General features: G+C 42.2%; 1 protein-coding gene across 1 annotated transcript in view; it reads left to right on the forward strand.

Annotated features, from left to right (window-relative positions):
- The window catches only part of NAV2 (neuron navigator 2), a 205,607-nt gene that overhangs the window by 82,315 nt on the left and 109,931 nt on the right, over positions 1 to 13,361 (forward strand). Inside the window, exon 6 of the mRNA XM_063397550.1 lies at positions 1,214 to 1,371. Coding sequence (XP_063253620.1) covers positions 1,214 to 1,371 — 158 coding nt within the window. The remainder of the gene's footprint in view (positions 1 to 1,213; positions 1,372 to 13,361) is intronic.

The following is a 13,361-nucleotide window of genomic DNA, read 5'->3' on the forward strand; positions in this document are numbered from 1 at the left end:
TCTCAAAGTCAACCTCAGAACCATGATGTGCTGTGCTGAGTCTGTGGTGGTTTGAGCTTGTCAGTTAATTTTTGGGTTTGTCTTTGAATGATGCCCTCATGTCTTAGACTCTTCTGAGCTTTGAAAGCATGTGCATGCAGCTGCTGACACTTTGGCTTTTACTTCATGTTTCTTTTCATATTTTCTATTTCTTCACTAGTCTTGGATAAAGCAGTTTATTTAGGAAGCCCTGCCAGGTTCCTTCCTGGCTTCTCTTCCTTCTCTCAGAGGCACAGTGGTGATTTGGTCAGTTTTATCCCCACTCTCTTTGACAACTGGGACTTCTTCCCTTTACCTTATTACTGACACAAGTTATTACAAGTAGATTTTTGTGTTTTGTATAAAGAAGCTTTTAAAAGATTCTGTGTGCGTGAATGTTGGCTTTGAAGTGTTCTGAGATGTGGTGCCAGTGCCTTTCCTTGTTCTGTCGGGCTTTTTGGAGAAGTCTTCCACCTTCCTTTTTGCCTGAAAAGCATGAAAGCTTGTCTGCTTAATCCAGAATAACTACATTATTTTTTTCCTAGTTAATCAGCTAAATCTGGTAAATACAGGCCATGGTAAGAAAATGCTGGAAGGGACAGATGCCCAGTTTCAAGCAGAGCCTTGTACCAGCTCACTGATAATGTGGTTACCCAAGGAGGGGGTACTGGAGTGTTTTATATAGGCTCAGATAATTAAACAAAGTTCAAGTTTTGCTAGGCTTGGCTGCTGAGCCTTGTGGCTGTCAGGGCAGGGATGTGATGTGCTTCTCTACGAGGGAAAGGGCAGCCAAGTTCCATCTCATTGTCATTTCTGAAATGAGGGTAGCCCCTCTGTGGCCAGCATGCAATGAGGTGTCTGGCAGTCTGGTTTAAGAACAGTGCTGCCCACTTTGGCTGGTGCTGCTGCTCCACTGAATTTACCTGCAGCCATTTCTGATTGCCCACACCTATGGCAGGTGACTGTTCATTTTGTCTCAGGGCTTTTTCTTCTGGTGTAAAACAATTCAGACTGCAGCTTGACACACACTTCCCATCGAAGACAATTCTTTGGTTTGTTCTTGCAGAAGCAGAAAATCCCTCCTGAGCCTACACTTGTGCTGTCGATCCTTTTAGGTTATGCATGGTATCCCGCAGTTTCTGGCCCCAGAGTGCTTTTTGCCTGTGTTTAAGCATGCTGTCAATTCTTCCACCAGACTTCCAGGTCCCACCACGAGGGTGTCCGCTGCGGGCAGCGAGGCCAAAGCTCGTGGTTCCGTCAGTGCCAACAACCGCCGCAGCCAGAGCTTCAACAACTACGACAAATCCAAGCCCGGGCTTCTCCCCCCAGCCCCAGCAAGCAGCAATGACAAAGGTAAGCTACCTCATCATCTGGATTTTTCTCTCAGTAGTGGCTTTATTCAGAGGAAATAACAGATTAAGCTCTGTTAGTCTCCGGAGTTGTGAGGCTGACTCGAGGCTGCGTGTTGTAAAACTGACATCAACAATCCAAAAGCCAGCCATCTCTTCTTGAAAAAAGCATAATCCTCCTTTAAGAGATCTGAAGCTGTGACTTGCTGGCCTTGAAGGCACATCCGAAAAAATAACTTTAAAAAGTCCTGGCACCAGTGAACCATGTTTTTTTTCATTTTGCTTCGAGCACAGATAAGGGGCGATGAATTAATCACAAAAGAAGGCATTTTGATGAGTAGTTTGACAAGAATGAAAAATGACCGCTGAAGATTGCTGCAGTTTTTCTATGATAAATAGTGCCGTTTGCTCTCGTTTCCATCGCTGTTGTGGCAGATCCTGTAAGGTACAGAATTACACAATTTCAGCCTAATTGCAGGAGTCACCCAGTGTTCTGTGTGAGGGCAGGATCAGGTATGTTCTACAGGCGTTGCAGTGAGGTGATGTCTGTGGCAGTGCATCGGGGACGTTCAGAGCCGCGCCGTGTGTGACGCAGAGCTTTTTTTGAATGACATTTGCTGACTTTGTGTCCATTCAGTGGCTTAGCAATCTGCCAGCATTCATTAGCTCGAGTTGCTAGCTGCAAGTGGGGCCGGGGGGCTGGTGAGAAGTGAGTGCATCTCCCCAGCCTGGCACGGTCAAATCACTGGCAGCAGATTGCACATCCCCAAAATGCTTCTGCTGCAGAAGTTCTGGTGCCTGTAATGAGCACGTTGCTCCAGGGAGAGGCATTGGTCTGGGTCAGCTTCTCCCTGCTTCTCTTGCTTGGCTCTTTCCAGGAAACTCTGCTCCTCCTTCTCTAGAAATCGTCGTGCTAGGGCTGAGTGTCAGCAGGGTTTGGAGTGTCACCCCAAAAAAATGGCAGTGGAGGACCCTCACCATCCTCCAGGGACGTTCTGAACCTCCCCCGATCAGATTTTGTATAACAGGAAAGTAAAATTCACCTCTGTATAATGTAAATATTATAATATATTACAGATTAATATATCAGCACAATAAGCTAATAGTTTAGCGATATTCTACCTTGGTAAATCCATTCATATTCTTTTAGAAGATAAAGTGTGTAAACAGTAATGATTTAGCTGTAACATTGGCATGTAACATTTGTCTCTAAATCTGAATTAGGTCTGGCTTTCCCTTCAAAGAACAAGCTAACAGGTTTTAGTGTGAGCAGTAGAAACCTTGTTTTCCTGTGTAATATCTCCCTAGTCTCCTTCTTTGTCCTTCTTGTGAATATTCTGCTGATGTCCACAAGCACTGGACTGGGGAGAGGTGGGTGGGATCTGTCTTCTCCTGCAGCATGGCTGGATGATCCCCACTCCACAGGGGCTATGTGATGAGGAGAGGACTTCATCTATTTCAGCTTCTGCTCAGTTTTACCAAGATTACTAAATAAGGGAAGTAAAGTACTGGTTTTAGTCTTCAAAAAAGAAAAAGGAAGAAAAAAAAGTCCTTATGCATACAGAGAAATAACAATAATTTGTCAAGGAACTTAAATATCAACTGCTTTTAGACAGTCATTTCTGGGAACCCTCATTCCTCACTGTAATTCGTCTCCTGAGAAAGATAAACTGGTTGCTGAAGAAGCAGATGAGATGAACTGTTTCCTACAAATATTACAAATGACTAAAGGAAACAAGGCTGGTTCTTAGGCTGACAATCTACATAAGTTGCATTAACTACTCAGAATTTTGCTCTGGTCAAAATTTCCAGTCATAAATTATGGTCTTAAAGAAAAAAAAAGGCTTATGTAAAGCTGAACTTGAACTTTTCTGAAAAGTATAATCGTGACACAAAGTTGGTCTGCATCCATGAAAAACAAAAGCAGTTGGTCTGACAAATTTTTGGCTTATTATGAAGTTAATTGTAACACTGCCAGGCAAAGTTTATTGTCGAAGTGCTAAGACAATTCTGGTTTTGTGACCCATATCCTGTGTTTTGCCCAAGAAAATGAGAGTTACATGACTCTGCTGTGTGCCAGGCTTGGTCAGTTTTCATCTCTTTACCCATTACCTGCTCCGTTGTGTGTTTTTGAGGAAGGAAAAGGGAGAAATAAAAATCAGCCTCTTTCTTACCAAAGGTAGGTTGCAATTTTTAGCTTTCATTAATCTGTGGCCTTTCCCTTCGAGTGCAAATTGTCTTGTCAGTCAGTCGTCTGTGTCTGGTGGCGATGGAAGTGCATTAATTGAAACAGAATGCATCAGAAAGGAAAAGGACAGCAAATGGAGCGTGCAAGAACAGCCAGCTACTGGGAAATAAATAACCTAAATAAATTTTTTGAAAGCTTTTTAAATCAGACCACCAGTTTTCTAGAAAACTTGGGGAAAGGATTTGTGTAGTATCAAATACAATTGCACCGTTAAAGAGAAATAAGAGGTTCTTGGATGGATGCAAAATATGCAAGTCTTCTCTTCCCCACAGCTCACCTGGTGTCCTCAGTATTATTATTTTTTTGTCTCTCATTCTCCACATGGCTGACACCACTTCCAATGTACAGAGAAAAGTGTTCTCCACTGAGGATCACTCAGACACTTGGTTCAGTCCTGTGGGCACCTTCTTTGAGGTGAGGGCCTGATAGCTTTCACTTCCTTTTTGGAGTTAAAGCCTCAGTTTATATGCAAAATCCCCCTTTTATCGGGAATTCACTCAAACTCACAGGAATTTCAGGACCCTCATTCCTCACATCATGAAATTATAACATGCAGTAGTGTGGTTTTTTATTTATTGTCACAGTGATTAGCCATTTATGATTGCAGTTACATTCCAGACAGGGTATTTTTATGTGTGTAATTGGTGTTGCAGGCTTTTTTTTTTTAAAGGAAAAGTCTTAATTGCATTTTTGTTTTGTGGGGAAATAAGGCACTTAGGCCTGTGGGTTTAGGGGTTTTTTTATGTCATCCTAATACCTTCATACAACTGGAGCCTTTTAGTTCTCTTCTGAATTGTCAGAATTACTTAGCCCATGCTTTTGTAGGAAGGGCTTTGGTTTACTTCCTTGTCTTTTAATATCCTTGACACCACAGGTCTGCTGTGGCATGGAGGGCATCAGACACTTCCCACAGTCACTGCTGAGCTCACCTAAATTATCAAAAACTTTCCTAAGGAACGTAGAGAGGCAAATGAACATTGCATTTCTATGCCTGTGTGCAGTTCATAGGTACCCTGAGGCTCCACATGACCACATCCTTCTAATTGTCTGACAGGATCACCAGATGAAATACAGCCAAAATTTGATTTGCATGTGCAATTTAGAATACACAAACCTACTTTTTACCCATGGCAAGGAGGAGCAGAACTGTGTCCTAGGGAGTATCAAGAATGAAGCTTAAATATGTCGAAATATCCATCCAGGGTAAAGACTTGGATTCAGTTGGTTTTCTCTGCATTTCTGCAAAAAGGTGGGAGTTTTTTACTAGCTCTGAACACCCTCATCTTCCTTCACTGTCCTCCCTGTTCTTCAGGCACTCAGTTTGCGTTTTGCAGTCTCAAAAGTCTGATGGTGTTGTCTGGGAATGTTCTGCTTGTGACTTGTGTCAAGTCTAGAAAATCAGTGATGTGATGAAGCTGTAAGAAACATAAGTTAATAAGCCACCTCCACCATTTTCACGATGGGGTACAGTACTGTGACAGGCTTACACGCTTTCTTTTTGTTTTATTTTTCTACTTTGTTCCTAATATTTTATTTAAAATAATCCTACAGAGGGCAGTAGACGTCTGTGGGAAAAATTGCACTCCTTTGGATTGGATGTTAGGTAAAGTATCAGTAGGAAAAGAAGTGTTACCAGACTTTGCCTATTTCTGCTTGAGATCAAAGGAAGTGTTCATTACTCAGGTCTATAAAGAAGGCAGGTTGATGTCAGGTTTCTCTTGGGTAGTATCAGAAAAAGGAAAAAACCCAAGAATACGTGCATACAGATTCAGACAGTGAGGTAAATAAAATATATGAAATAAATGACTGTTTTAATAATGGTGTCCATATGGGCAAGAGAGTGAGTTAGAAGGGTTTACCCCAAATTTGAAAGAAATAAAATAAAAGGAGTAGGAGAGCTCTCCTACTCCTTTTATTTTATTTCTTTCAAATTTGGGGTAAACCCTTCTAACTTGGAACACTGTGTGTATTTAATAACTGTCTTTTAATGTGTAGAAAGGAGTCACTGTGTTCACAAGGATGTGTGATGACAGTTCAAAGGGCACACATCCCTGGAGGGGAAATCCTGAAGTCTGGAAATAGGAGTAAAATTCTTCACTATGAGGAGAATAAAATGTTGGAGAAGTTTGTCCAGAGGAGAGGTCGTGTTTCACTTGCTTGGAGGTATTTAGGACTTGTCTTGGCAGGGCCCTGGATAACCCCATCTCAGGTTATCCAGGCTGTCCCCATCTCCTGCTTTCTGGTGAAGGCTGGAAGGAAGATCTACAGAGATCTTGTGACTTAGACTGCTACCAGGTCATTTTCATACCTATAAATATTATTTCCTTTTAAATTTATTTTCTTAAATGTCAACTACTTAAATAGGAAGAGGTACTAAGGGCTTTTGAAGGACATTAAGGAATTTCTTTCCTCCTAACTTCTGGACTTGGCATTGTCATAATAGGACTGAGTGCCGTCAGTAGAGTGTTAGCAAGGAAATGTCACCCCCACTGCAGAGAGCAGCCTGGTGTGTGGTTACACATGCCACACCAGTGCCAAAAATGTGTGCACTCTGTTGGGAGGCAGTTATATTTATCAGGTTCAGGAGGGCAGGGCATCAAGTTCAAGGGCATGGTTCAAGAGGCTGTGGCAGAGCTTGTCAGAACTTTAGCAGGGAAGACGCTTCAGAGTTTAATCAGTGTCTTCATGTCAGCTTTCCTGGGAAATCCGTATTTATTTCTCTAAATGCCCTCTTGCAAAAGAGCAGGAAATCCTAAATCTGGAAGTGAGCCCTTGGAATTTCTACTCCCGATGATGAAAATGGTTCATATTCAATCCTGTATGGATATAAAAATGCATGACAATACACTCTGTGGCTTGGTTCTGTGTGATACTGAGCTTGTCTTGAACTCAGCATTGCTTAAGGTCATTTAAAAATGGCAGATTTGGATTATGTCAAACCCTCAGATTCCATTTTAAAAGGCTACTTTAGCAACTGAGAGGAGAAACTCTCCTCTTCATGTGGAGCAAGGCGAGAAATGTGCATAAGGAGATCAAAACTCCTCAGAGTTCTTGTGAGTCATGTCTTGAAGGCTGCAATATTCAGTGGTATTCAAATGGGCTTTGAAACAGAGGGATGCTGATGAAACAGAGAGAGCTCTGCATAAACAGAGCTTTGGAAAAATCTCCTTTGCAGATTGTTGCTTGAAGGGTTAATTTATGTTCCTGGTCTAAAAGAAAGGTTACAAGCTTCCCTTATTACCTGCAAGATAGCTGTGGTGACATTTATAGCAATAACAGTTCTTCTTATCTCAGTAGATAGTGTGTGGGTATCCATTGCTCAGGAATTTGATATCGGCCCAAGTAAGACCACAAATGGGATAGAAATGTTAAGAATGAGGGTGTTTGGCCATTGGAAGAGATTAAATCAGACATAATGAGTCAAAACTTAATATTTGCCCAGAGCTGGTGTTCATGCAGAGGCTCCAGTTTTGCCTCAGAAATTACTGAACCCTTTTGTCTATAGAATCGACACAGATGATCTGAAAAGCTTTCCTGAATGAAAAAATCTTTCATTTGAGCACATTAAAATGGAGGACAAATCTTCTTTTGTAGCTTTATGTAAAAGTAGATGAAATATTTGACCTTCTGAATGATTGGATTTGGCTCCTGTGCCAGGTAAAGGATAACCAAGTGGCAGTGTACAAACTTCCTTGCTGGAAGCTGTTTCTGTTTAACCTCATGCAGTTTTCCCACTCCAAATAAATTATAATTATAAAGAGAGACGAAACCCAGGCTTTTGCCTTTATGCCTAGTAATAGTGTAAGAGCTACAAAACCCAGAAGTGGTGAAAAAAAGAGCTCTGAGACTTCCAAAGCACGACAGAAGTTTGTCTTAGAGCATGTAAAATTTCTTTCTACCCATTTATAGAAGCATTCAGCCTGAATGGGAAAGAGAAGGCTTTTTATGGCCTCAGGTGCAGGGGTGTTTATCAGGAGGGCTGCAGCAGGGAGCTGGGATGTTGGATGCAGTTCCTGTGGCATGGATCCAGCTGACCTGGTGCTGGGGGAGGTCACTGGGATGGCTGAGCAGGCTCTTTTTACAGTGGGCTCTTTGACAGGGGCAGCTCGTGACAGGACGTGGGGCAGTGCCTTTAAACTGACAGAGGGTGGGTGGAGATTAGATTTTAGGAAGGAGGTTTTTACAGGTTTTCCTGTGGCTGCCCCATCCCTGGAAGTGTTCCAGGCCAGGCTCGATGGGGCTTGGACAGTGGAAGGTGTCCCTGGCCATGGCAGGAGTAGAACTGGATGAGCTTTCAGGTGCCTTCCAACCCAAACCAGCCACTGTCCTGTGATTCTGTTGTTACAATAACTCTTATATTTTGAATTAGGTTTTCTACTAATCAAAAACTGGCTAGTCCTGAAGTGTTCAGGTGGTTGAACACTTCAGTGTTGAGTTCATACAAACCCCCAAAGTTTGTTTATTCCAGTGCTCGCTGCTGAGTGAGTCCCTGCAGCATCCAGTGGCACACAGGCATGACATAAATGTGGAATTTCAAGCCTGCTGTCTCAGCCCCTGTTCTCTGCAGGCTGAGGATTTCCACCTGAGGACTCCCTTGCACTAAAGGTGATACTGAAAAGGCAGTGACCGTCTGTCCCAGCTGCTGGGTCGTCACTGAACCTGTTCTCAGCTGTGCCAGGCTGCTGGGCAGGCTGGGGGAGAGGTGGAGTGAGGAAAGATTTGGGAACCAGGACCAGCAGAAAGATCTTCACAATCTTAATCTTACCAATTCACTTGAGACTAGCAAAAATAGGTAGAGTTCCTGGGTTTGAAAGATGCTTATGGATGTCAGAAAAATGGGAAATGATTTTAAAGAATGAAGCAGTTGGCTCCTGTAACAGATAACAGTAAGTTAATTTTTATGTATTTATTTATTTATTTATTTACTTATTTAGATTTTTTAGGTAGGTCTAACTTTCTTCATGGCTGAAAATTGTACTCTTATAGGCTTAAAAAATATTTCCTTTCTCTGACTCTTTGAAACAGTTACTTTCACTCCTGTTCTATATCCATTTTGGGGGTAGTGTTATTTTTAGGTTTAGTGTCTTAAGAAGTGAATCTAATGTTGAATGAATCTAACATTTACTTTTGAAATGATGACTTGATAAGACTGTGCCAAATTTATTTAGATTGAAAGGATTGCAAAAGTGGAAAAGATTTGATATTTTTAAAGAGCCATAAGTCCATAAAATATGAAACCAGTTTGCCCACACTTTCAAAGTTTTACTGGGAAATAAATGTGATGGTCTCAACAGGGTGAAAATAGGATGATTACTTAAATTTCAGTCCTACCACCCTGTAAAAATGTTCAAACATCATTTTCTGCTTAGTGTTTAGGGTGCTGCCTCTGTGCTGGCATTCAAGAGATGCTCTGGTTTTACTGACCCAGGGTTTTCCCTGTCAGTCTGACAGATGTGAAATAAATGTACAGAATTTGTCTCAATAAATCCATTACCAGAGTAATGGGTGTTTTCTATTGTTCTGCTGTGTGCACTGCCAAAAGCAGAGGCTGGAGTAACCCTATCCAGTTTTCTAAACATAATATACATTGAAGGTATTTTCCAAATGCTCAGGGTGATTTATTTTGCCTTGAATATAGTAGAGTGATCACAAATTTGATCATTCAAGAGTAAAAACGAGAACACAGAGTGAAAGGAAGGACCAGTGAGGTAATCTGAAAGAAATGCTGAGGAACCTGGTGCTTTCTTTTGTTGAGTCATCAGTTTGAAGAGCAGGTATGGCTCCTGGCTTTAACTCTGTTTAAAGAACTGTGCTCCAAATTTTAACAAGTTTGCAGCTTACACTATAGATTTGTAGAATTGCATTTGTAAAGAGCGTGGGGAGTCTGAAGGATAATCAGCTGTACCTGTGTAGGAAGCACCTACGGCTGACAGGTGTTCACAAGCCTGTTCTGAAATGTCTCCTGACAGGGACTTGAGCATCTCTTAAAATGTATCCCTTCCAGTGTCCATTTGGGCTTAAAAATACACACATAAAGCCATTCTGTGTGGCTAAAAATAAGGCGTATTTTTGCTCTTCCTTGATCTGTGTCCTGTTTGTAACAGTCTTCATGTATTTGAAGGCTTCAAAAGTCTCCTTCAGCCTCTTCTCTTCTAGACTAAGCAATCTTTACTACTCCATCCTTTCTCTTAGAGGTTCCTTGTGATAAACCTCTTTAATGTGATAAATCTCTTTTATGTCTCCATGGTCTCTGCTGGCCCCTTTCCAGTCTGTGAGCCTCTTTTAGAGGGGTGCTGGAGCTGGACACAGCAGTTAAGTTCTTTGTCTTCTGTCCTGTGGTTCTCCAAACCTCTCATTCCACATGTGGTACTCCTAGAGCATTTCTGAAAGGCTTTTATTTTCCCTAGGTGCCACTTTGTGCTCCTTTTGCTGCAGTGCAGTTGCACAGCTGATGGCTTGACCTTTTCAAATGCAGGCATTCAGTTCCTTCTCTCTCAGCACACACCTCTTCAGTCCACCTCAGTGAATGAAATCTTAATGGCTCAGATTTATTTCTCCAATTTACCAAATGTATTGCTGCTGACAAATTCCCCAGACACGAGGCTCCTGCCTTGTGTCAGAAAAAGACCCTTATAAGAGTCATCAGTGTCAAACAAAATTCTCATCTTTGGCCAGCTGAGATGTATGTATATCCTGGGGTACTGCTTGCACTCTTTCACTTTCCTAATCAGACGTGCTTTTGAAAGATTGGCTCATTTTAGTAAATCCTCAGTGACATATTTGTGTTGGGTGGGTGCCCATCAAACAGCTTAAAGAGTGTCAGGAAATAGCAAGCAGCATGGCATGTTTATAGGACAAGATATGAGTGTGCAGTGAATCATATTTGTGCTTAATTTTACAACTGTTCAGCTGGCTGAATCTGGCATTTAAAAAGATGTCCTCTTCTACCTAGACAAAACCTGGCTGAAGGCTTAATCATGGCTGAAGTGGAGCTTTACTAGACCACAGGACTTTGAACATAGTTGGTATAAGCTTTGGGAATACATAAAACAAGGCCAAAGTGTTTTTAAACAAAGTTTCAGGGAAAAAATACCCTAATAAAATGAGCCAGTGACATGTTTTTAACAGTACAGCTCATGAGGATAAAAATCCTGGGCTTTGAAGTAAAATTGAACCTTGAGAAGCAGCTTCTTGCCCAGTGTCCGTCTGCACAGCTGCGTTGGGGGTGGTGAGACCAGGTTAATCCATACCAGCTGAAGAGCTGGTCCAGCATTTCACAGCCTTTGCAGTGCCTACATGTTTCCTTTTAAAATAAATACTTACAATTTCTCACAGATTTATTGCTGGGCGCAGTGTGCCAGAAAAGCAGCCATGGAAAGAAGGGGTCACTATGAAATCATGGGAAGGCAAAAGCAGTGGTGCTGCATCCCAGGCCTCCCCAAGTGCCAGCACGTTTCTGTAGGAGCCCCTTCTCCTTGGGTAGGAGCATCCTTCAGCCTCCCTGGGCCCTTCCACTGTTCCTCATCCACAACCAAAAACTCCTGAGGAATCTGTGAGTGGCTCCAGGGAGCTGAGAGGAAGAAGACCCCTCCATAAATCTGTAGTGTGTGTCTGTCACTTGGTTTGGATAGGAATGGGCAATATTTCCTGACTGCAGTTCTCAGGGCTCTGAGGTTTTCCTAGTGCCTGTTTGACACAAGCTGCAGGACAGATGTGTCAGAGCAAGGCTGCTAGCTGGACGTGGTGTCCACTCCAGCTAAGTGTAAAATCTAATGAAAGATCCCATAACAGCTTCTTGCCTGGAACTCGTTAATGCTTTTCAATGAGTCTGTTGTCAGAAGTCTTGGGGGATTAGATTGTACAAACAGTGAGAAGGAAATGGAGAAGAATGAACAAGAATGGTGTTTGTCTAGTATAGAATGGAGAGTGCAACTTGTTTTGAATGGCACAGTAAACTTGGTTTCATTATTTTTATGACCATCTAGCTGGTGTGTGGTCAATAGAGGTCTCTCCAAGCTTTCTTAGGCATTCATGTCGACAGCATTTTGAATTTTACAGTAAATAAACAAAAACAACAAGGAATTCAAATGTCTTAGCTGGTTATGGCGAGACAATGAGAAAAAGGGCTGCCTGTGCTCCAGTTTTATTTCCCCTCACCTCAGCAAAAATGCTGGGTCTTGGCTAAGTGAACGAGCCAACAGCAGAACCGTTGTTCCATGTGCTGGAGCTCTGTGTGAATGGAGGCAGCTTTACAGAATTTGAGTTTCTGACATGTCCATGGGCTTTGGTGAGGGTTTTCAGAGCTAGAACACATTTCTGTGAAGGCGTGGAGCTGCTGTTGAAGTTACACGGTTTACAACACTGGGACTCAAGAAGTAGATACGATGGAAGGGAAGAAAAATACCACGGAGTAAAGGTAACTTTTGTGTTGTGTTAAAGCAAATTTAATCACTGTTAAAGGGGACAATCAGTGGGCAGAAGGTGAAAGAAACAATTCTGCTCAGTTAGAAAGGCCCTGAGCAAGCTGGTCTAGTGGCAGGTGCTCCTGCCCATGGCAGGGAGATGATCTGACTCCAGCTACAGTTCCAGCTATGATTCTAAGGTTTTATCCTCAGCAAAGCAAAAATGTTCCCTCTTCAGGCTTTTCTCAGGTTCTACAGAACTTCCTTATCTGGCAATCTCTGCTTGAAAAAAAAAAAAAAAAAGAATTTCTGTTGTGTTTTCTGTGGTCCAGAACAGAAGAGAGACCAGAAGGCTTCACAGAGGCCATGCCCAGCCCAGGCTGGCAGCTCTGCCAGTGCCTTCCTGCCAGCTGCAGCTCTCCCAGTGTTAAAATTGAAACTGAAATGGACATTTCTGGGGCCACCAGAGTTGTGCTTATTTTGATGAGGGGCTGTGTGCCAGGTCCCTCTTGTTGGGAATGTGCTCCTCTTACCTGCTCGTGGTTTGGGTTGTGGAAAGTTTGGGGTTTTTGTAGTCAACTCCTGGCAGGAATGCAGACATTTCCATCCCTACAGGGTTTGATAAATGATCACTGAGGAAGAGAACAGCTCAGCTAAAAAGTTCTTCCCTGTAGGACTTTATGTACAGTGCTTTGAAGGAGAATCTTGTGGTGGATGGGAAGGGTCGAGATTCAACATTTATTCTTCTAGATGGGAAATGATGAAAGTGCCACAGTGGTTTCTGCAGTTCTGACACTGTCATGTCATAGAGCAGGGCTGCTTTTATTTCCTAAATTAGAATCTGGCTGTGGATTTGCTTTTAAATCTCTTATCTAATCTATAGGCTGGAATAAAAGATATTTCTCATCATAAGAACTTACTTTTCCCATAGCCGTGAAATAAAAAATAAAAGTTTGTTCATTCAAAAATGGATAAAAATGCTGTTAAGTTCTGACCCTCCTAAGGAGAGTAACTGTGAGAACATCCTTTGTCTGTGTTGCCTTTCATGCCTACAATGATGGCTTTCGAAAGTTTTCAGTTACAGCAAATCAAAACTTACTCCGAGTGAACATGACAAATGATGGGAAATTGCATATATTTTCTCCTGACCTTATTATAACGTGAGCTCTCAAAGACTTCTGTGGAAGAAGTAAATCATAAGCCTTTAGATTCTTTTTTTTCCTTCTTCACAAACGGGTGGGTTTGCAGATGCAGCTCAGTCTTTGCAGGAGCAGCTGAAATCAGATTTACCCATGCTACAGTGTGTATTGGCATTGGAACTGGACCACCAACATCTTTTTAACA

The sequence above is a fragment of the Prinia subflava genome, chromosome 5 (assembly GCF_021018805.1).
Source record: "Prinia subflava isolate CZ2003 ecotype Zambia chromosome 5, Cam_Psub_1.2, whole genome shotgun sequence".
Lineage (NCBI taxonomy): Eukaryota > Metazoa > Chordata > Aves > Passeriformes > Cisticolidae > Prinia > Prinia subflava.